Here is a 24,489-nt window from a genome sequence, read left to right on the forward strand (position 1 = left end):
GAAGGTGAACAATCTCTGAACAAATTACAGAGGTGAAAAGGTTTTCCTGCCACATCTGGTGCTCCAGGTGCCAAATTTATGCTAAAGAAATTGGAAATAAAATAGAATAAAAAAACATAATTATGTATTATTTATTGTTTTTTATTTTTATTTTATGAATTTTCTGAGTTAAAATATGAGTGAATAATTCTCACATTAAAGGTAATAGACTATGACAGTTTCTGTAACTTATGTCTATTTAATTTTCTTGTGTCTTTTCTAAAAAAGCTTAAAATGTGCAAATGCTCTAATTGGGAACAATTCACACTTTTCTCATAAAATATTCTTGATGCAAAGGTGTTTGAAAGAGATGTTTTTTATATGGTAAAATCCACAATCAGACCAGAAATAAAGCATGCATTACACAGATTTTCTCAATAATTAAGTTTGTTAATTCAAAGGTAAACATCTATTAAAATACCTAGATACAGCATTCGGTAAGCAATCAGCTGCTAATATATATATATATATATATATATATATATATATATATATATATATATATATATACACTAAAAGTATCGCGACTTTGTAAGCGAAACTCAAACAAAACACAGCCTAGCTACTTAAAAACTGGTTGCCACGCTTTAACAAGAAAGCCTCCCGTACCAATATGGCGAATGCATTGACACATTGCTCCAAGGCGACATCTATGTATATGTGTCTATTTTCTTTTTATCGTGTTACGTAAAATGTTATAGACCAGGAAGCATTACCAGTTTTGCCGATTGGATTGGAAGCTATAGTAAAGTGGGTGGGACACTTGATTTTCGTTGGCTGGTGTGTTTATTTTGCCTTATGTTATTGGTTGTTAGCTTAAATTGGGTAGTTCTGTTTGGTGACAGTTTATAAGGTTCTGTACGAAACCTGGCAGCAGAACATATTTTTAATCTCTCCTCATATGTGCTAATTTTCAACAATCTAATAAGCAAAAGAAGCATTAGGTATGTTGTTTTTCTTACCTATTTATGAGCAGAGCTTTTTATTCCTATTCGACCAACGACTGTAAACAACCTTACATGACGGTCGTGAAGCGGTTAGCTAAGCAGCTAACAGCTTTATATCTCGTTTTAACATTCCGTTAACAGGACGTCAACTCAGCTAACTATGTCATTAGAAACTATATTCATGTATAAGGTGCTACATTTACTAATTTCATTAGTAGAACTGATTAAAACAACGGTGAACCTATTGCATTGGTGGTTATTATTATTTTTATCTTTATAGATAGTAAGAGGACCTTGAAACAACAGAACCTGAAGCTTTAGAGCTTCAGGTTCTAAAACTTGAAGCTCTAAACTCACACAGACCTGTGTGGAAGCCTCTGCCCTGTTTCCCAAAAGGATAGCAACATGTTAGCAGTGTAACTCTCACATGCCCAACACTTTGAGTAGCATTGTGTTAATCCTGGAAAAGTCATATTACTTGGCTTGTGACAGTTTTCGTTCTTCCACTCTTTTTTTCAGTCATATATTAAGTTTGAGGAAACAGTCTGTCTCAAACATGTCTTACGGAAAAGCAGAATTTCGCCCTGTTGCAAGAGACTTCAGCACTCTCATTCAGACATGCAGCTCAAACATCCAGAAGATCACACAAAACAGTAAGCGTTTTTCTTTCCTTGGTCTTGCTGTAAATGCACATGTCAAACTCGAGGCCCGTATATACTGTATATATATATATATATACAGTACAGCAGTACAGACCAAAAGTTTGGACACACCTTTTAATTCAATGAGTTTCCTTTATTTTCATGACTATTGACATTGTAGATTCACACTGAAGGCATCAAAACTATGAATAACACATGTGGAAATATGCACTAAACAAAAAAGTGTAAAACAACTGAAAATACCCCTTATATTCTGGTTTCTTCAAAGTAGCAACCTTTTGCTGTGATTACTGCTTTGCACACACTCTGCATTTTCTTGATGAGCTTCAAGAGGTAGTCACCTGAAATGGTTTTCACTTCATAGGTGTGCCCTGTCAGGTTAATAAGTGGGATTTCTTGCCTTATAAATAGTAATGAAAATAAAGAAAACCCATTGAATTAGAAAGGTGTGTCCAAACTTTTGGTCTGTACTATATATATATATATATATATATATATATATATATATATATATATATATATTAATGGAACGTTTGCACACTTATGTTCTGAATATAATCTTTCCCTGTCAAGTTATTTCTGTTATCTGCAGGTCGGGGCTATGTTAGGAAAAATTTATCAAATTTTGGAGCTTTAACCAAGCACAAAACCCTGGAGGCAATAAATAAATTTGATCCCATCAATCAAGGGGCAGTGTCGTACTTTTATAAGATCTTTAATAGTATGCCTGTAGACACAACCAGAATGAAGATGGCATGGGACGAAGAGTTAGGGCAGCAGCTACCTGATGAAGTGTGGGAGGAGGGTTTGAAAAGTATACAAGACTGTTCAGTCAATGCCAGACGCAATCTTATCCAGTTCAAAACAATACATAGACTCCACTACTCGAGGGAGAAGCTGAGAACTTTCTTTACAAGTGTGTCTCCAATTTGTAATCGTGTCAGGCTGCTATTGGTAATTTGACACACTCCTTCTGGTCGTGTGTTCAGCTTCACTCATTTTGGAAGAAAATCTTTCACTTTTTTTTCAACATTTGTTTTTTGGAAAACAATGGGACCCAGAACCACTTATTGCCATTATTGGAGCCTCCAGTGCTTTGCGATCAGCCACTAAAAGTGAGAAAATTCCTGTTTTGTTTGGCATGGTGATTGCTAAAAAGTTGATTTTGAGGTTTTGGAAGAAGGACTCTGTGTCCACATTTGATCTGTGCAAATACTCTATCAGGAAATACTAAGATATTACAATGAAGATAGAGTCAATGTGTTTGAGAAAATATGGAACACTGGACTAAAATTTCTTCAATGAAAGACTGCAAATAACAGACCTGCCACTGCCTAGTTGTTTGTGTAACTGTTTTTTTTCTTGTATATTTGTGAAAAGATTTGGATCAATTTGGTGTATTTATCTCATGTTGTTTTGACTGTGTACTGTAATTGTTTTATGATGTGCCAATTTTGTGTGGGTAAGGTATGGGTGGGGATTTGACCTGTTATGTTAATGAATATTAAATATAAAATAAAAAAGTTAATTAAAAAAAATAAAATAATAAACTTTAGTGGGTAGACTGCTTGGATATGATTTTTTTTTTAGAACATGTTGAGATCTTAGGGATCCCTCTAGGGCACTCTTTCTCAAACTGTGGTCCCTGGATCACTGATGGTCCTTAGTCATCTGTGAGGTACTGCATGTAAATGAACATTTGCTGTGATGTGAGCTCAAAGTGCAACACTACAGCTAGCTTACCAAAGGATGGTGTTAAAAATAATGATGGAAAACTTGCTTAAAACCAAGTCACTCAAAAGAAAAGCTGCAGATACCAGAGGACTAAGGACATCTGTAATCCTCTGGTATCTGTAGTCCTACGGAGGACTACAGATGTCCAGAAATGTGTTTATTCTTAACTGTGGTACCGAAAAACTGTTTGAAAATACACTGCTCAAAAAAATAAAGGGAACACTCAAATAACACATCCTAGATCTGAATGAAAGAAATATTCTCATTGAATACTTTGTTCTGTACAAAGTTGAATGTGCTGACAACAAAATCACACAAAAATCATCAATGGAAATCAAATTTATTAACCAATGGAGGCCTGGATTTGGAGCCACACACAAAATTAAAGTGAAATAACACTACACGCTGATCCAACTTTAATGTAATGTCCTTAAAACAAGTCAAAATGAGGCTCAGTATTGTGTGTGGCCTCCACGTGCCTGTATGACCTCCCTACAACGCCTGGGCATGCTCCTGATGAGGTGGCGGATGGTCTCCTGAGGGATTTCCCCCCAGACCTGGACTAAAGCATACGCCAACTCCTGGACAGTCTGTGGTGCAACGTGACGGTGGATGGAGCGAGACATGATGTCCCAAATGTGCTCAATCGGATTCAGGTCTGGGGAACGGGCTGGCCAGTCCATAGCTTCAATGCCTTCATCTTGCAGGAACTGCTGACACACTCCAGCCACATGAGGTCTAGCATTGTCTTGCATTAGGAGGAACCCAGGGCCAACCGCACCAGCATATGGTCTCACAAGGGGTCTGAGGATCTCATCTCGGTACCTAATGGCAGTCAGGCTACCTCTGGTGAGAACATGGAGGGCTGTGCGGCCCTCCAAAGAAATGCCACCCCACACCATTACTGACCCACTGCCAAACCGGTCATGCTGAAGGATGTTGCAGGCAGCAGACCGCTCTCCACGGCGTCTCCAGACACTGTCACGTCTGTCACATGTGCTCAGTGTGAACCTGCTTTCATCTGTGAAGAGCACAAGGCGCCAGTGGCAAATTTGCCAATCCTGGTGTTCTCTGGCAAATGCCAAGCGTCCTGCACGGTGTTGGGCTGTGAGCACAACCCCCATCTGTGGACGTCGGGCCCTCATACCATCCTCATGGAGTCGGTTTCTAACCGTTTGTGCAGACACATGCACATTTGTGGCCTGCTGGAGGTCATTTTGCAGAGCTCTGGCAGTGCTCCTCCTGTTCCTTCTTGCACAAAGGCGGAGGTAGCGGTCCTGCTGCTGGGTTGTTGCCCTCCTACGGCCTCCTCCACGTCTCCTGGTGTACTGGCCTGTTTCCTGGTAGCGCCTCCAGCCTCTGGACACTACACTGACAGACACAGCAAACCTTCTTGCCACAGCTTGCATTGATGTGCCATCCTGGATGAGCTGCACTACCTGAGCCACTTGTGTGGGTTGTGGAGTCCGTCTCATGCTACCACGAGTGTGAAAGCACCACCAACATTCAAAACTGACCAAAACATCAGCCAGACAGCATAGGTACTGAGAAGTGGTCTGTGGTCCCAACTGCAGAACCACTCCTTTATTGAGTGTGTCTTGCTAATTGCCAATAATTTCCACCTGTTGTCTATTCCATTTGCACAACAGCAGGTGAAATTGATTGTCAATCAGTGTTGCTTCCTAAGTGGACAGTTTGATTTCACAGAAGTTTGATTTACTTGGAGTTATATTGTGTTGTTTAAGTGTTCCCTTTATTTTTTTGAGCAGTGTATATCCGTTATGCATGTTCATGTTTGTTTGTATAATGTGGAGATGGGACTGCACATAAAAACAGCCCTTTGTTAACCATTCAGACAACTAACACAAAAAATACATAACGAAAACTGATAGATGGCCATATTTCCCTATGGAAATAACTCAAAATAGTCCAAATAGTTTGGATGTATTAGAAAACTCAGCAGTCACGAGATGGAAGAGGTAGGTTCCTACTATTTTCATTGTTTGTCCCTTGAATTTAGCAGAGAGCTGCTGCTCTCGTCATGCAGGGCTGGCCCAGGGATGTTTGGGATCTTGAGTAGAATTTGAGTTAGGTGCCCCTCTTCCTGGCAAGAACACCACTAACAGTATTTTCATATAGATTTAGGAATCTGGGAGAGGGGCCTAAGTTTAATTGTCTGAGCTTAAAAGCCATCACTGATCATTGCAATTTGCTGAGATTATGTATTTGTGAACAAACCGAGCTCAAACACAAAGATTAAACTCATAGCATCAGATTCTAGCTATGGTAACATAACAATGTAACTATGAAGAATGTTCTTTTACGAAGTGAACTTGCCAGCTCCTATAAAACAATTTGAAATCTTTTAATTTATCTATGCTGAAACCATTAAATCAAATTTAACAGTATTGTCATTCTCAATAAATGCAATAAATAAATGTTAAAATTCTAGACCTTCCTCAGCCTGGTAATGAGGAAGATCTAGGCACAAATAAACTAAATGTTGGCATTTAGTTTATTTGTGCCTTGAGTAGCTATAAATGTGACTAGCATTACACAGTGTTTTAAGTTCCTGATTACTTAGTTAGGATATAATGGAAGTACAAAAAGTTTATTTATTTTAATTGTATTTTTTGTTTCCTGTTTTTAAGACTTTATAATTCTGTGTTAAAGTATTGTCAACAAGGTCTTTCAGTAATATATAATTACCCAGTAGTCTTGAGACTGTACTGCCCTGACTGGGAGACTCGGATACTCAGATGGGCTCTAATAGAAAATCCTTCCTCCTGGCCTGTGCCACCTCACCAGTTGAAATTAGAACTTATTGTCTGTCACTGTACACATCTACAATGAGATTAAAGCTAGCTCCAAAACTATGCAAACAATGTACTGTTTGCACTGCACATTGTAAATATCACCATATATATGGTGAAATTTATGTTTCTTAAATCAGTTACATTTATATATACACATATAACCACCATATAAGTAGTGCATGTGAGAGTTCGCAATGTTAATTGCCTTTAGGAAGAAGCTGTTTTTGAGTCTGTTTGTCTTTATGATTATAGCAACTCTCTGAGGGTAGCAGGTCAAACAGGTTGAAGTCAGGGTGGGAGCTGTTCTTGGGGCTTTGACTCTATGGAGGCAGCGGGAGGTGTAAATGTCCATCAGAGAGGGGCGAGGGCAGCCAATGATCTTCTTAGCTGCCGTTATGATCTTCTGGAGCAGTGGTTCTCAACCTTTTTTGGGCCAACGTGCCCCTATCCATTATCCAGATCCCTTACCCCCCGCCCCATCACAGAAGATGTAGGCTACTTGCACTGATTATTATTTATTATTATGCCTGAGCAGTTAAGCGCTGCAAAGGTCTATTGTAATCATAGTGTTTATTATTATGCCGATTATTCTTATGCTTCCGTCAAATGAATTGGGGGCTTTATCATATTCAAAAACTCTATGCTTGACTCAAAATTGTCCCCCAAGTAAAATATTCGGATTCCAGTGGAATCACAAGTGGCTGTGGCCCAACTGCTCTATAACGCCCTCTAAAGTGAGATAGAAGAAACTGTAGATCGTAGAGATCACACTTCCGTTCACACTGCCACACATATGCGACCTGTATGTGTTCTGCAGTCTGAACGGGCAAACTACCTGAAAGTGTCCCGCATGCGCAGTAGAGAGCGCAATAGTGTCAGCGTTCTATGTGTTCTGCCAACCGCCATAAAAAGAAGTAGTGCTCAATGTTTGCAGAAGTAAACATGGTTGCTAACAGTGGAATATAGCTTACATATTTGAAGTTGTTGTCCAGCCGGAGCCAGCATATTAACGGCATAATCCTCATTACAGTCCATTGTGGTTGTTGTTATTCTTCCCGCTTGCGCTTATCAGGATGCAGAATAGTGAGATTTGCTGAGTATCAGTAACATTCAGTTCAGATGAATGCGACCTGGACATTAGGTCCCATTTGAATCGGATATGTGTCGGATATGCAAGTGGCCTGGGTCGCATTAGAAAATAATCTAATCTGTGCTGTTCAGACTCTCTTGAAAAGATCAGATACAGGTTGCCTTACGTCAAAAAAATTGGAATTGGGTCACTTCAGCCTGCAGTATGAACGCAGCCTACGTATCAAACATTGACAATTTGCTAAGAAACATCAAAGTGCAATAACTTCCACACACAAGATCAGACCTGCATCAGACTTTCTATTTCTCATTACAGACCGGCCCTCAATACAATTGCATGATGACATCACCTTAGCCCCACCCACTTCCAACAGGAAGTCACCTATATTTTCTGCTGCATGTCTTACTTTTACTCTTTCATTCATATAGGCTTAAACCTGTGCCAAATGACATAAAATGACACTGGCTTAACCATGTGGAATGGCCAAATGGCAAATTTCAATCCCTCGCCACTTGCATATATGGTCGTCTCTAAATCATACATGCATCATCTAATTTGCACCAAACGTTTTATGATTGACTTTTGTGAACCTCTAAAGAGCCCAATAGCATTAAATTGTAATTTGACTCCATTTCACCTCCAAGGTTATTCCATCAGATACAGCAGCTGATCTGCACCAGATTTTTTGCGCGTCGTCACATCTCCTTCTTTGCTCCACCTTATAGCCCGGTTTTCCTGTTTCTGAGTTTTGCGTAACGTACACGTCCCTTTTTTCTCTCTTTTTTACTCCCTGCGGAGCTGTCAGGGACCGTATAGATAAGAAAAGGAAGACTGATGTAAAACCTGTTTCCACAACAAAAACAGTCCCGGTATGCTGAAAAGTAAAATTTATAAGTGTTGATAGTATCGTTGCATAACAAACCGCTGCTGGTGTTAACTCTGTAAAATGAGCGCTCTCTATGCATGAAAGGATTTCTTTATTTAAATGGGTTAATCCTTCTGAGGGACACAGTGAAGGTACTGTAATTTTAGGAATTACATATTTACAAGAGCGATATTCCGTTGTTGGCCTTCCCTGGATGCGATCAGCATCCAGACTGACATTAAAACACTTTTCAATTTAAGTTGCTGCTTTGACACGACTACAGCACTGCCAAAGCATTTGAAAACCACCTGTGAACTGACAAGTGAATTACAGCAAGGCCATGAGCCAGTGTAACATTGAAGTGATGCAGTCATGCTACCAGTGTAAGGAGCACAGAGCTGTGCCAAGAAGTTTACAAAAAAAATTAAGAAAAGAGCTACTATAGATACAGTTGAAGCAATGCATGTTTTAATGTTACACTCCACAGTAGCTAAAAGTCTAAATTGGCATTGATGTGCATCTAAGGTGTAAAGTTTACCTTCAAGCAAGTGCTCCACAAATGAATCGCAGCACCCCCATTTTGTAAATGCAGTGCAAAAGTATTTGGGCCCCCTTGAACTTTTCATCTTCCCTTTCCCTGCTGAAGAAAAGCAGGCCCATGTGAGATACAGAGTCCACCCCCTCTGCTTTTACCGGAATCTGGAGTTCTGTCCCAATAAAGCAGAAATCGACCTGCCAGTTTCACGCTGGCATCGGGTATTCCTGGGTGAAGCCACGTCTGAGGATAATCAGAACAGTCCCAAACATAGCAATAGTTAGAATGCCATAGTTGGAATGGCACTTGGCTTTTCCTTCCAAATTTGTGTCATTTTATTTTATATACATATTTAAAGGTTTGATTCTTTTCTTTTACTCTACTGCCCTTTGTCATCCATAGACACTGAAGAGTACTGCTTTTATTTAAATATGCTAATCTTTGTTTCTATTTTTTCATCATAGCTGCTCAGATCAAGACCATTGTGAACCAATTGGGGACCAAACAGGACACCAGTGAACTTCAAGATCGTCTGTATGTACAACCTATGTATACATATAAGTTTGTGTGTGTGTGTATATATATATATATATATATATATATATATATATATATGCTTGCAAATATTACCAAACCGCTACATTCTCTTCCTTCCCTCCCACCTGTTTTCCTCTGATTTTTGCAACACTGGTATAATTCTTTCTTCTAAGATAATGCATATCCACCAACAACTTTTATCCACTGTTGCCTTAATATTGTGTTCCAGTTTCAGTTGTCCCTACTAATTCATTTTCAGTCTTCAGCCTCCACTCAGTCAATGACATCACCAAATTAATTCAAAAACCAAAATCTTCAACCTGTCATTTAGATCATCTTCCAACTGTTCTTGTTAAAGTTACCCTTCCCTCTCTGTCCCCTATCATCACCAAAATATGCATTCTTCACTTACTAATGGTGTTGTTCCCCTGGCCCTCAACACAGCTGCTTAAAAAAATCTGGTTTAGATCCCAATAACCTCAATAATTTTTGTCCTATCAAATCTTCCATTCATTTCTAAAATTCTTGAAAAAACAGTTGCTGTTCAATTTCATTCTCATCTATCCAGCAATAATTTATATGAACAATTCCAATCTGGTTTCCGTCCACTTCACAGTACTGAAACAGCACTTCTTAAAATTACTAATGATCTACTTCTTGCTGTTTACTCTGGTTTATTACCCATATTCCTTCTGCTTGATCTAACTGTGGCCTTTGTTACAATTTCACATAACATCCTCCTTGAGAGATTATCCTCTATTGGCAGGGGCGCCGTATAGGGGGGAAAAGTTATGACAAAAAGGGCCCCTGGCCAACAGGGGCCCTTTTTTGTTCATAGAAATAAAATAAAAAAATGGGGCCCTGTCAATTACAAAATTAATTATATTGTGTTTTCTAAAATTGTTTTTAGCAGCTTCAGATTCTTCATATAACAAGAATCTGAAGCTGGTGAAGAATGCTCAAGATGGTGATACACGGTTGGTTGGGCTCCGTGTTTGCCTCCCACGATTTTAACTTTAAAGCCTTTTCACCCAGTATAATCCTAACTTAGAATTCATTTGACGGATCGACGCAGCAACAATGCAAAGACAACTTATCTGACGGATTGATGGAGCAACAATTCAAAGATACAAGCCAACAATGGAATTCCTATAATCTCTACCAGGAAGGCCTACCACCGCACGTGGTAGGCTTGCCTCAAACAGACAAGGAAAGCGGCCTCACTTTCTGAAAATCGTATTGCCCTCCTGCTCTTGTCAGCGGGTGATGTACAGTGAACCCTCGCTATATCACCTTTCACGGTTCACCTTTCACGGTCTCGCTGCTTCACGGATTTGCATCGTGCATTGTGTTCTGCATTCTGATTGGCTAAACAGTCTCTTCGCTTCTTCTCTAACTGTGTCAATAATGTTGCGGTTTAATATGTACACGTACGTAAAACAGCTTGCCAAATTTAAGTTTGCAAATTCTCTTGCAATTTCAAGAATCTTTTTGCTCAGAAGAAAAAAGAGCGACAACAACTACCGATAACTATGTTCTTCTCTCAAAAAAACACACCTGCACCGTGGGCTTTAGAAGTAAAAAACACTACAGAGCGGAGTCAGGATGCAGAGGCTCAGTCAGAAGAGCAGTGAAATACACGAGTCACTATTTGTCCTACTGTACTTTGTATCTTTTGTCATAATTTTTCATTTTTTCCCATTCTAATCCAATGACTCAGGTCGCGGTGGGGTGGTGCTGATCTCAGCAATCTGAAGCCTTCAGTTCGTATTGCTGATTAAAATTATTATTTTACAGTACAGTAGTTATTTGTAAAAAAAATAAAACAAACGTTTATACAGTACTTTTATTTGTTAAACAAATGCTTGGGTCTGTAAAAAGGTTTTGTTCTTTGGTTTCAATGTATTATGGAGTATTTCATTGTATAATAATTGTAAAAAAAAATAAAGGTTACTGCTTCACGGATTTCGCCTGTCACGGGTTCTTTTTGGAACGTAACCCCCGTGAAAAATGAGGGTTCACTGAACAGCATAATCCAGAACCAAACAAATCCGTTGATGCCGGTATCAAAGGGCTACTCACCAACGAGCCTGGGCTAGTTGCTGGAGATCAGGGCTCTGGTTGTGTTGGCGGTGATGTGTCGGAGCCCATGCTTTACATCCAAGAACATGTTGGACAACAGTTTGATCAGACTGTTTTGTGTGGCGAGCGCGGCGTGACTAGTGGGAGAGCTCCAGCTTTCTACCTTCCTATGGTGTCTGATGTGTCAACTCAGAAGACCAATGGCGCCAGCACACTGTTTGTACTGACCATTTTCATCATGGAGATCCTGGGATCGCACCCCCTGTCACATTGGATATTAGTTTTAGGATTATCAACAACGAACTGTTACGAAGAAGTGAAAGTGGGAACTTGATGTCCAATTTCAACAAGAAATTGTTGAAATTTCCGGCCGACGTAAGCTAAAGACATTACATACAGAGGCAATTAACAAACAAAAACAGTATCCAGTTTTTCAAACTGTTAACAGTGCTAGAGTAGTTTGGGACCCTGCACTTAAACCTAAAAGTATCTTTGGAGGACATTTAAATATAAGAAGTCTCATACCCAAATGTGAGGAAATAAGAACATTGTTAATTGGATCTATCTTGGATTTTTTATGTTTAAGTGAAATTTGGCTAACTGATAATATTTCAACTAATATGATTGATGTACCTGGAGTTGTAGGCCGAGGAGGGGGAGTGTTAATTTATATAAAAAAGTTATCTAATATCAATGAGATATTTATAGATGAGCATACATCAATAGAAGAACAGAAAGAGAAAGAGGCCGGAAGAAACGATAAAGTCGATAATTAAAATGAGGTCAATAGTTTTAATTTATTTTGCAATTAATTGATTTATTGTTTATCGCGACAGGCCTAGGCAGTAACAGACCACAAAAGATGCAAATAAGGAGCAGATTTAGAAGTACACAGAAAACTACAGAATTTAAGAACTGTGAATTGTTCTGAAATAAAGGAGAGAAGTTCAAATACATTCTGAGAGTGGACCTCCTTCATAAAGGAGAAGATATCAAGAGATTTCAAAAGAAAATATACACAGGAGACTGTGGATTATATAGAAAATAGCCCCTCCTTCATTTCCGGAGAGCAATAGTTCTAATCGGTCTGTTGTGTCTGTTGTGTGGTCCGCCCCTGGCCCCTTCCGTTTGATGCAGCACCTAGTGCTCTTTGACCAGCACTGAGCAATACTCAGTCTTCATACCTTTCCATGTGCATTGAAAAGCTAATCTTAACTGTGTATTAAGAAGTGAAGTCTAAAGCTCAGTTTACTGAAACTGTTCCTCTTTTTACAGGCAGCAAATACAGCACTATACCAACCAGCTTGCTAAAGAAACCAACAGGCATCTTAAAGAGTTGGGCTCAGTCCCTTTGGCATCATCACCCTCAGAACAAGTGAGTGTCAATGTGTATTTATTAATGCATCAAACTCGTCTTTAAAGCTGATTACATTTTTTCCCCCCAACAAAACTCAGTTGGAAAATGCTGATATCACCTAAGACCTACCCTCTGAGAACAAGAAGTTGAATATCTGACTCTTATATTTTTCAAATTGTTTTGTTTACCTCCTTAACCTAATCAACATGAAACAATGCCCAGTGCCAGAAGACAAGTTGGAATAAGTCTCAGAGTCTCCAGTACCGAGACTTCTGGGCTGATACTGTGGTTGTGGTAATAATCAGGACCGGCCTAAGCCTCCATGCTGCCCCAAGTAAAATTTGGTTTTGGGGCTCTCTAGTTCTGCTAACAGTGTGGACTGGCTGAAATCAGCAGTCTCATCATTAGATCATTCACACACCTGCTATAAACTTATTGCATCTCTGGCAGTGCTGTTTACATTATATACATGTATAATAGGATACATTTATTGGCCAACTGATTTATCAACCAGTTGATTTCTGGGCGCCGATTTCCTTCATTTTGGGAGATCGTGATCTGCTGATACTTACATATGAAGCTGATCTTATCCCCTAATCATATCTTGGTCAACAAAGGTTTAAAAATCAGCCTCTCGCCTCTTCTGCTCTACAGCGAAAGGTTTGACTGACAGACCGTCCCACCAGGTCAGGTCTGAACGTTTACAGTTAACAGTATTCACCCCACTGTTGCCAACTCAGTGACTTTCTTGCTATATTTAGTGAAATTTCAGACAAAAAAAAAATTCATATCAGCCAAAATCAAAATGGGCAGGTCAGGCTTTTTAAAGATCGGTAACTAGGGATCGGCCAGAAAACTGAAATTGGTGCAGCTCTACACACATATTCATAACATTCTTTGATTAAATACATTTCTCTTAAGCATTACTGCAGTAGCTAAAAATGTAATTTATACCAGGTGAGTCTTTCTCCCCTGAGACTGTGGATAGGTACTGGACTGATCCTGAGCCTTCAAATGATTTTCACATAACTTAGAAGTTGATGTAAAAATAATGTTTGGTTTAGCCACAAAATGATTATGCTCAGCAGCAAACAACATATCCCCAACTACAGTATAGAGTAGCTCATCAATGTAACAGCTATGTAGCCTGACGTAAAAACATTCTGCTAGACAATGTCAAACATTGAGAAATTTTAATTATTGTTATCAAACATGCCGTTTTGAAGCCAAAACTACCTCAGAAATATACAGAGCCAAGCAGAAGAATCAATTCATTTCAAGTTAAAACTGAGCTTCACATAAACACAAAGACCCGAGCATAAATGTTTGGCTGTTGAACTGGACCGTTCCAGGTTGCTATCAAGCTATAGCTTTATAAATCTTTTACATTACAAGCCACGACCTGTTGCTCAGCTTGTTGCACAGCAAATAAATCAACAGTTCGCATCGCCGACGCATCCCAAAAAAGAGAAGAAAGAAAAATCCGAGAAGGACAAAAGTGACAAAGATCTAGGTTGCTATCAAGCTATAGCTTTATAAATCTTTTACATTAGATTACCAAGGCACATTAAAACCTTTATCTCGGCTATTTTCTATTCTTCCTTTTTCTTTTCTCCCTCCCTGAAGGATAAGTCCCTTTTTTCTGACTGGAGGTTTGGACGTTTGGATGCACTCTGCACATTGCTCAGCAGCTCATGTTACCTGCGAAGTGTGTGGTACCTACCGCGGCCACCAGGGGTCCCCGAGAGCAACCGACCAACCCGGGACCACATACATAAACTTTATCAGTACAGACAGAGCCGGGCGCTGGGTAGCGTGTTGAGATGGAAAAGCCGCCCAAAATTCTTTGTCCACAAATATAAATCATTCATCAGCACGTCAAAATGCATCAACACAACGAATATAATATGGCATTTAAATATCAAGTACTTGTCGGAGTTTGGCTATATCGAGGCTCAATGCAGTAAAACAATGACTTCCGGAGCGAACAGATAACAGGTTAAGCAGCGCATCACTACCAACACTCACCCGGATTAGCAGCACGGTTAGAAAGCTAAACAAATAATCCGAAAAATAATTGAAGTCTTCGAGCTGGCGGTGTGAGACACTGGGATCTGCTCTCGCTCTTGGACCGCCGCTACTGGTAGTAATATTTCACAGACTTAGCGCTGCTCTACCTCCACCAGACGTGACTTCTCACACCGAACATCTGCTCAAAGCTGCAGCATGTAACTTAAAAAAAAAAAAGATTTTAGATATGTATTAAAATATGTCTGTCTAAATTAGGTGAATTTATTGCCAGATAATTTTTCCATTTTCCATTTTTCCATGATAACATAATATCATTTATACCTAAACCGAAAAATTAACAGCCATTCCAGCCGATCAGCAAAGATCGGTGATCGACAGACATCGGCATCATGAATGATCAGTATCTTAAACCTTAATGAAGCATCCCTACTAAATATAGAAAAAATATGTTGACATACTTGTCCACATATTTGAATGTGATAATCGAGAAATACTGGCTAATTATGATTTTTGGCCAGTTAAATGGTTTATTGGTACATACATGCAGTTTGACTTTGGCTCAGTAAGCTTTGTGTGTACTTAAAAGAAATAAAAAGAGAAATAAATGTTGGTTCTCTAAATGTGGGATTGCCCTAATTTTGGGGTTTGGATAGGTTTAATTGTGAAAAAAAATCTGAAAACATTACGAAGCATTAAAGAAGCTGAGCTGAAAATCATAATGTGAAAAAAGGTTGTTTGATAGTTGAAGCCTAAACTGAAAATGTTTATCCTGTTGATTTATGTGGGATTCATATAAAACCTCTTGTACACTGTGATTTTTTTTAACCCATTGTTTTTAACTACATTTACTGTCTGTCGTATGCCACCCAGAGACAACAGAGGATCCAAAGGGACCGGCTTATGAATGACTTTTCCGCAGCGCTCAATAACTTCCAAGCTGTCCAGCGACGTGCAGCAGAAAAAGAGAGGGAATCAATAGCAAGAGCAAGGGCTGGTTCCTATCTATCAGTAAGTAAGCTATAGAGGTGACTTCACAAATTTCAGATTGTTAAATAGGAGTTAAACTCTACAACATACAATTATAACAAGTAATTTTAAATGAGCACTGTAACCTATAATAATAAAATGCCAGTATACTTTATATATTTTGTAGTTGCCAGGGTTTCCCCTAGTGGGGTGCCAGGTATTACTTGTCCCCTCCTGCCGAGCTTGATTTTACTTCAAATAGTTTTTTGTCCTTTTTCCCTTTTATTCATTAAACATTGTCCCCACCATTCTCTGTGGGTTGTAGTGTTTCGCCTATTACATCTGTGGTGAGCATTAAGGGCAGTTGGAGTTCAACCAGCTGGTCAAATGTCATTGATATGCACAGCGTGAATGCACAATATTGAAATACAGTCTCCTGTCATTGTGACAATGATGCCAAACATTGTCACAATAATATTGTCATCACAATGATATTGCAATGACAATTATGATTCAATATGTTGTGCATCTCTGGTTTTAATTAATTTTGCATTGAGAATGTGTTTAATAATGTACCTACACATTAGATTAAGTCCTAATCATCGGTTCATTTAAAGAATCTATATAACTATGGAGTCATTTATCTAGCTAATTATTCTTTTTATTTTTTGCTGTATCTCATTGCCAAAATATTGCTACTGTTGCTTAAGTGGCATTTGACTTTGGCTATGTTACTATTTAGATAAAGCTGTTTTAACAATTTTCTTTCAGAATGAAGACAGTTTTCGGGATGAAAAGCTTGTCTCCTTTGATAAGTAAGTAATTCATTCTTATAGGTTTACTCTGAAAGTACAAATAATATAACATTTTGCAGGATTTATTTAAATTTAGTGTCAATTTAAATAGAAAATGAATCTAGATTATAGTAAAGTAAGTACGTATAATTGAATAGATTCCTGTGAAATGTAATTAAATTTAAAAAAAAGATTGTATTAATTAAATACCAAGCATAAAAAATGGTAAAATATACACAATGAATTAAAAGGGAGAGTATTTAAAACAAAGATTTCAAAATGTTTTTTTTTCCTTTGACAATTTAATAATTGAAGGTATACATCATTCATTTCTGTTGAAAACGTAAATAAGATTTTTTTTCAGAATTGATACATATTTCACATTTTTATTATCTTTCAGAAGAAGACGGTTTTATTTCCTGTTATAAATAAAGTTTCTGCTGGCATATTTTAGGATTGACTGTAGATTAAACATCCAAATAAGTTTTCATAAAAGTATATTTTCATTTTATTGCTCACAAAGAGCAATAAAATATTTATCATTAGGAAATTAGATTTTAGTTATTATTTCACCTCTAAACATGTGTGTTTGAGAAGCCAAGAGGACCTTGGTCCAATTACCACCCAGACAGAAGAAATGGCCATTACAGAGGAAGATCTGGAGCTCATCAAGGAGAGAGAAACCAATATCAGACAGCTTGAGGTGAGCACTTGCTTACTGTTGTTTGATATACAATTTCTATATCAACGTATGGGCCCATTTACTTAAATGTTTATTTGTGTATGTTTCGTATGTTTGTATGTTTTTGAAGTATTTCTGTTAGAATGTAATGTATTTTGGCTACCCTAGTGTTTTTTGAAATGTGCTATAGAAATAAAGTTGATTGATTTAATAAATTTGAATATTATAGAAAGTCAATTTATTTCAGGTACTTTATCACTAAGAGAAACAAATTATATAGATTAATTACACAAAAGTGGATGTTTGAAATTTCTAATTGATAATTTTATGCTTACAGCCAATGAAAACATCATGTTTAAAAATAGAATATAGCAATAATACAGATCTGTAATACAGCCCACTAAGAGAGATCTTTTCTGCCAACAGCCATCACTGTCTACAATAACTCTTTGAAGAATTTGAAATAATATGAGTTACAACTAGGGGTTGAACAGTTTAATATTTTTTAGGTTGACTACAACATGATAAAAGTCGAGTTGACGAGTAGTCGCAGTGACGTCATAGTGACGTAAGCGCAAAACGCTTTACAACAACTTAGAGGCTTTATCAGCTATATTCACTGCAAATATTGATTAAGTAATTCCACTTTTACTAAGTCTATTATGCAGAATTAAAAGAACAAGAAACAGATCATTCTTTGTTAGCAGCGTAGAAAAGTCTGAAAAGTTGCTCAAAGTCAAAGACTGGTTTTTTGGAGGGGTTTTTCCAAACACCAGCTGATACTGATGATGATTTTTTTTTTGAATACCTTAAACATAGAGCAATAAAAGTGACACTAAAAGAATATGTTGCAGCTTCAGCTTCACTCTGACTCAGATTGTCATACACTTAGCAAACTATCAGATCGAAACCGTTGCATAACGGGGCTGCTGGCGTGTTGCCTAGGTGATCCCGAAGCGCCACGCTCTGGGTTACAGCACCAAAAATGTAACCCTGTCCATGTGAGATGACACCTCGCTGCTTTCAAAGACTCTGTGTTGTGATTTCTGTAAGGGTTGTTGTCGGAAAGAAGTTCCACAACCCAAAGAACAAATCTAACACCTTGGTGGCCTCCGCTGACATATTTAAGCCACTGCCCTACATGTATTTTACAAAAATAAGTATTTTCCATATTTGTTAAAACTGTCACTGTGTCATGACATTTAAGTATGAGAGAGATTGTCTGTGAAAACATCAAGTTTCCCCACCTCCTCTCTGAACTATTTCCCTCTGCAGAAATGCACTGCTTCGTGTCAGAAACAACTAGTCAGAGCAAGGAGGAGGGTGTTACAACTGTCAATCATCCACATTGTACAAAGTGCTAATGGTGAAGAAACAACTCACCATTCCAGGAAATCCATTTATCCGCCATTATCAGTGGCCATGCTAACTAGCCTTATTATTCGTGGCAGGCTATGTTAATGGTGAACCAGGAGCAGAGAGGAGTGTGTGTACAGCTTCCATATGTGAGTCTTTGCTTTACTGTTTTTCAGTCTGATATCATGGACGTAAATCAGATCTTTAAAGACTTGGCAGTTATGATTCATGACCAGGGAGAGATGATTGGTGAGTAACACCGGCAGTCATTCTGTTAATATTCCTCTCTCCTCTAATTTCTTGATCTTGTGTTCAGTTTTACAGTTTTCAATAACCTTTTTGACTTTGAATTGTGGTGGTTGCCCACTGAGATGTCCACTTCTAAAATTACACATAATCCTTTAAAGTAATTATGCTAAATTAGTGACAGAAAACAGTTGATTTTACTTGCTTGCTAAATTATTGCGATTTTTAGAGGAACACTTTAGTAAGTTTTGTATAGCAGGCGGTTTATAATAATAATTATAAAAATAATTCAGAACATTAACATGAATATAGAGAACTAAAAATTGTTTTAAACAAATGTTAATATGTGTATTGTCCTAAAGTAATTTTTTAATTGTCAGTGTACATTATCAGTTTCAATATTGTTATTGTTTTGTTTAAGAGGAGAGTTCAGAAAATGAGCATGTTTGAGAAATTAAACTTATTTCTGATGTGATATCCTTCCTATGCCTTTTGCAGACAGTATTGAGGCTAATGTGGAAAATGCTGAAGTTCATGTAGAACGAGGAGCAGAACAGCTCCAGAGAGCCTCGTACTACCAGGTGAGTCTTTGTCTTTTTTTGCCACTCTTCTGTAAAATCCTAAACAATAATCAACTCTCTGTTCTCTCTGTCATAGCAAAAATCCAGGAAGAAGATGTGTATTCTTGCCATAGTGTGTTCCATAATACTTACCCTTCTTATCATTGTTATTTATTTTGCTTCCAAGTAAGCTGATTTCATTCAAGCAGTGTTTCAGTACTCTATTTGGCACTGCAAAACCCCTTCAATACTGACCTCACTGACAACCATTCACTTGGCATTATCAGTGCAAGAAAATATGTTCACTGTAAAAATATCTTCAAAGCTTATCAATATGGAGGGCTCAACAATTTAAAAATGTAGTCATCTTGAATCATTAAGTATGTTGATTTGTAAAGTAGAGGATGAACCTACTTTAACGTTGTTGGGGAGGCTGTGGGGGACTTAGGTAATGTTTGAGAGCAGTCTGCTATATGAAATTCCTTCATTTCCCTTACTTATCTTACTTTATTGCTCTAACACTAGCTGCTGTGTATTTCAGATGTACAAACATTGTAAGGAATAACTGAATTGTCAAGAATTTTTCTTTTAAGTTTTATGTGTTTTGTTCTGTTTATTTGTTGTTCCTTTTTGTAAGTTGATGTTGTGGCATCTGCTGATATAGGTGTGAACAGCCGGTCCCATCCTGCTTGGACTCATTAGCCTCATAGGGACACAGTAGTACGGTTGTGAGGTGGTGATATATGTTGAAAATGCTAAACACAATTTTAGCATAACTATTCCATTCAGAATATGAAGGTTGATGTAAACTCTTAAATGGAAGACTACTCTTTATATGACATATTTTAAGTTGATTTCTATACTCCTGACATAATGCATAATAAATATGTTAAGCATGGGTATGAATGATGGTTGACTCTTCAATAAATAAATGTTAATTTTATCCTTCATTGATAATTCTCAGATATTAAGAATATTATTTTAACTTGTAAGGCAAGTTAAAATAAGATTAAATCTGACAGTTGTCTAAGTACGTGTTACATATTTTATTTAAGGCAACACTTACATATACCCAATACCTGTGGGTGTAATATACTGGATTTGTAATCTATGTAAGTCTTTTTGTGTGTAACTTTGGATAGTTGTGTCTGTGAAACATGATTTGTAAACCATAACAAAACATGTTGTGCATAACTCCAGGTACTTGTAAATATGTGGTCAAATGCACACACAAATATTAAGAAATTATGACTACAAAATGAAAGTACACAAACACAATTACAATTCCCACATACATTAAATTTCAACACAGATTTTTTAACTTCAGTCTCACAAGTCTAATAATTACAAATTCAAACCTTCTCACATAGACAAAGCTGCATTCACTCACACACACATCAGGTTACCAATGCACAAGGGTTTTTGACACTCCTTTCACGCTTCCAGGGAGCCTCACATTCATGTGAAAGTGGTGCATTTAAATGCTGGTGGAAAGCTGGGTCATCTGAATTTTGTTCGGAATGTATTTGTTTTATCCTCTGAACGTTTGTCACTGTACTTTTGCCGAAGTGGCAAAGATGTTATTTCGGTGAAAAATGGAATACCTCAGCACTCCTTTTCAATACTCGAAAATAGTTTTTAGGCATATTGTTCATTTTTGAGTCATGAAGAAGTGATTACATGGTTTTAAAAAATGACCACTATTTGGTGGACTGGTTCATTGGCTGGAAGAAACAGGCCGTCAAACCAAGAGGAAAGTCCTGGTGCTCTTCCCTTAGAAGTAAGTAGAAGTTAAACCTGCTCCCTTTTCCCTCCGATTATAACATCTAGCAATTTTAAATAATTCCATATTGCATTTTATATGTTTGGTAATTTGATACTCTGTCCTTATATTTTTCTGCGAGCGGGAGATAATGTCCATGTGAGCTGTGCTATTTTAGCTGTTGGTAGCTAAATCCTTGTATTTTTAGTGTCACATTTCAGCACAGTTTAAGAGAGTATCTTCAAACCATGAAAATTATCTCTACGTTGTGGTTCTTACAGTATCTGTTCTGCCTAACAGGTTCTAGACACCGCAGCTGAAAGGTTTGCTTCGAGACAGAAGGGTACCACTCTTCTCAAACAGAGTGATATACAAGAAAAGACTGGCTTTGTGGATGTCCTGCTAGAAACGGCTTTTCTGCTTTCCTTGCATTCGTTTCTCAATGTGTGGCTCTGTATGGAGTCAGTTGGGATTGTGTGACTTAAAGAATTTCCAAAAGAAGCCTCACCAAGCATGAGCAGTCATATTTAGCAGTCATACCACTCATATTTAAAACCAGGTCGCACAAAAAACGCTTGGGATGTCAAGCATAGATTTGATTTTGGATGAACGGATATTTTTGTGCGATGCATGGACTTCATTTATAAGTAAAGGTAAGACGGGAATAAAAATTTTTTGTTTAGTTTTTTAATGAAATGTACGTATTGTGGGCTACAGTTCTGTGTGTAAAGAATTCAGAAAAGAAACATAGCCTGCAAACTGCTGTTAGATTAGCTAATAGCAGCCATAGCTAATCTACCACTGCAAGAGACTGAATGTTGTTCTTTGTGCAAAATATTTGAGTTTTTATTGATGTAGAATCCTGAAACAGAGTGGCGTTGTTGTCAGTTGCTATGGCAATGAGTCTGCACATAGCTTCAAGGATTTTTTTATTGTCATGCCACCTTGATAGTTTGTGGTACGAAATTTGTACTCAGGTCCCGGATCAAAAAATCCACTACACTAAAAAAAAAATAAGTAGATAAATAATAAAATAAAATAAATAAATACAGATGCACAATAAAGAAATTTAAGAGATATGTGTAATTTTGTGTCTGTGTATAAATAATCTATGAAGTGAAGCTGCCTTTGGTGCAGCTTGTTTACAGACAACATGCTTATGAAAATTAGCACAATGAAACAATAGGTTACACTTAGAGGAAATGTGAAAAATATTTCACCAAGGACAGAATATTGTTTTAATACAATGTCACAGTATTCCAGTTTTACTCATGACAAACAGACATTTCTCCTTCCTAAGAACAGTGAGAATCAACGACAGAACATTCCTATTCACTGGACCACTGCACTTTATGGAAACCTACAAAAAAGAACAAGAGAGCAAACTTTCTAAATGGACTCAATAATTTCTTTGGGAGGTTCGAGGCACTGAACAGTACTCCGGCAAAGAAAACTGTTCCCCACCAGGAAGAGGAGGCACTCTGCCTGGACACAGCCGATGTGTTGAAGAGTCTGAAAAGAGTCAACCCACGGAAGGCCCCAGGCCCCGACAACATACCTGGGTGGGTGTTCAGGGAATGCGCAGGTCAGCTGGCTGGTGTCCTAACAGACATTTTTAACACCTCACTGGACCAAGCCACAGTGCCAGCCTGTCTCAAAACTGCCTCAATCATTCCGGTGCCAAAGAAACCCCAAGTCACCTCTTTCAACAATTACCGGCCTGTGGCACTGACTCCCATCATGATGAAGTGCTTTGAAAGGCTGGTGAAAGAACACATCGTCTCCAGACTCCCCCCCCACATTCGACCCGTTCCAGTTTGCCTACCGCCGAAACCGCTCCACTGAGGACGCCATCTCCTCCGCCCTACACCTGAGCCTGGCTCACCTGGAGGAGAAGAACACTCATGTGCGGATGTTGTTCCTGGACTTCAGCTCAGCGTTCAACACAATCATCCCACAGCATCTGGCAGAAAAACTGGGACACCTGGGCTTCAGCACCCCCCTGCGCAACTGGCTGCTAGACTTCCTCACCGACAGACCTCAGTCAGTCCGGATCGAACAACACACCTCCGATGTCATCACCCTCAGCACAGGCTCCCCTCAGGGCTGCGTCCTGAGCCCTCTGCTGTTCACTCTGATGACAAACGACTGTGTCTCCAGGTTCGCCACCAACCACATCGGGAAGTTTGCGGACGACACAACGGTGGTGGTCCTCATCAGAGACGACAACGACCTGGACTAAAGAGAGGAGGTGGAGCAGCTGGTGGACTGGTGCAGAGACAACAGCCTGATCCTGAACGTTGACAAGACAAAGGAGATGATCGTCGACTTCAGGAAGAACCGGCCCAGCCACGCTCCACTACTCATCAACAGCTCGGTTGTGGAGGTGGTCAGCAGCACCAAATTCCTGGGGGTGCACATCACAAACGACCTCACCTGGACTGGGAACACCACGTCTCTGGTCAAGAGGGCACAGAAACTCTTGTATTTCCTGCGGAGGATGAGAAGAGCACACCTGCCCCCACCCATCCTCAAGACGTTCTACAGAAGCACCATAGAGAGCATTCTGACCAGCTGCCTCTCTGTGTGGTGTGGAGGCTGCAGCGCTTCCGACTGGAAGAACGTGAGGAGAGTGGTGCGGACAGCAGAGAGGATCATCGGGGCCCCCCTTCCCTCCATTCAGGACATTTCATCCCAGCGCTGTGTGTCCCGAGGCCGAAACATCGTCAGTGACCCCTCACACCCCCACCATGGACTGTTCTCCCTGCTGCCCTCTGGAAAGAGGTTCCGCAGCATCCGGTGCAGGTCCACCAGGTTCCGAAACAGCTTTTTCCCACTTGCCATCAGACTGCTGAACTCTTAATTGGACTGCACTCAAAAACTGGTCTCCACTTCATACCTTGCACATATACATAGCTAAGTAACTTCCATTTTACTGTCAGTCCTGCACTTTATATTTTATATTCATATTTTATACTGTATTTTATTTTATTCTGGAGTAACCTCACAACATTGGAACCTCAAAACATTGTCCTGAGCTGTATGCAACGACATTTCGTTCTGTATACACCCTGTGCATGCAAAATGACAATAAAGTCAGTCTAAGTCTAAGTTAAACAGAGAAAGCACTTGTGTTTTAAAGAGTACAGGAAAACAGCAAAGAAAAAAGTGCAACTTACAATTTTAGGATGTTGTGGACTCACTATGTATGTGGCATCATTAGAACCGATGATGATTGGGACCGGATGCCTGGTGTGAAAAACACATTTCTGTGTGACTTCTTTGCTTGTTTATGTTAGAAATAGAAAAAAAAATAGTCAGCAATATCATAGAATCAGTTGATGTTGGCATTAACTATGAAGCTGTTTTAAGTGTGAACTTAAGGGAGACAAACTACCTTAAAAGCTTTCCATCCATGATCTGAACAT

The 24,489-nt window shown here is 38.7% G+C and overlaps 1 protein-coding gene and 1 long non-coding RNA gene across 2 annotated transcripts; one reads left to right on the top strand and one right to left on the bottom strand.

The window, feature by feature from the left end:
• Positions 1 to 837: 837 nt before the first annotated feature.
• Positions 838 to 20,197, top strand: stx12 (syntaxin 12). Its single transcript, XM_028036912.1, has 10 exons — positions 838 to 983; positions 1,506 to 1,639; positions 9,153 to 9,222; positions 12,583 to 12,682; positions 15,566 to 15,703; positions 16,433 to 16,476; positions 17,053 to 17,158; positions 18,670 to 18,742; positions 19,238 to 19,320; positions 19,397 to 20,197. The coding sequence occupies exons 2-10, from the start codon at positions 1,543 to 1,545 to the stop codon at positions 19,487 to 19,489; spliced, it is 804 nt and encodes a 267-aa protein (XP_027892713.1). The 5' UTR covers positions 838 to 983; positions 1,506 to 1,542; the 3' UTR covers positions 19,490 to 20,197.
• On the bottom strand, positions 19,479 to 24,489 carry LOC114156466 (uncharacterized). Its single transcript, XR_003597947.1, has 2 exons — positions 24,241 to 24,489; positions 19,479 to 22,421 (listed from the first exon to the last, which is right to left on the bottom strand). It is a non-coding gene; the product is annotated as an uncharacterized LOC114156466 (long non-coding RNA).

This window comes from Xiphophorus couchianus, chromosome 13 (assembly GCF_001444195.1).
Source record: "Xiphophorus couchianus chromosome 13, X_couchianus-1.0, whole genome shotgun sequence".
Classification (NCBI taxonomy): domain Eukaryota; kingdom Metazoa; phylum Chordata; class Actinopteri; order Cyprinodontiformes; family Poeciliidae; genus Xiphophorus; species Xiphophorus couchianus.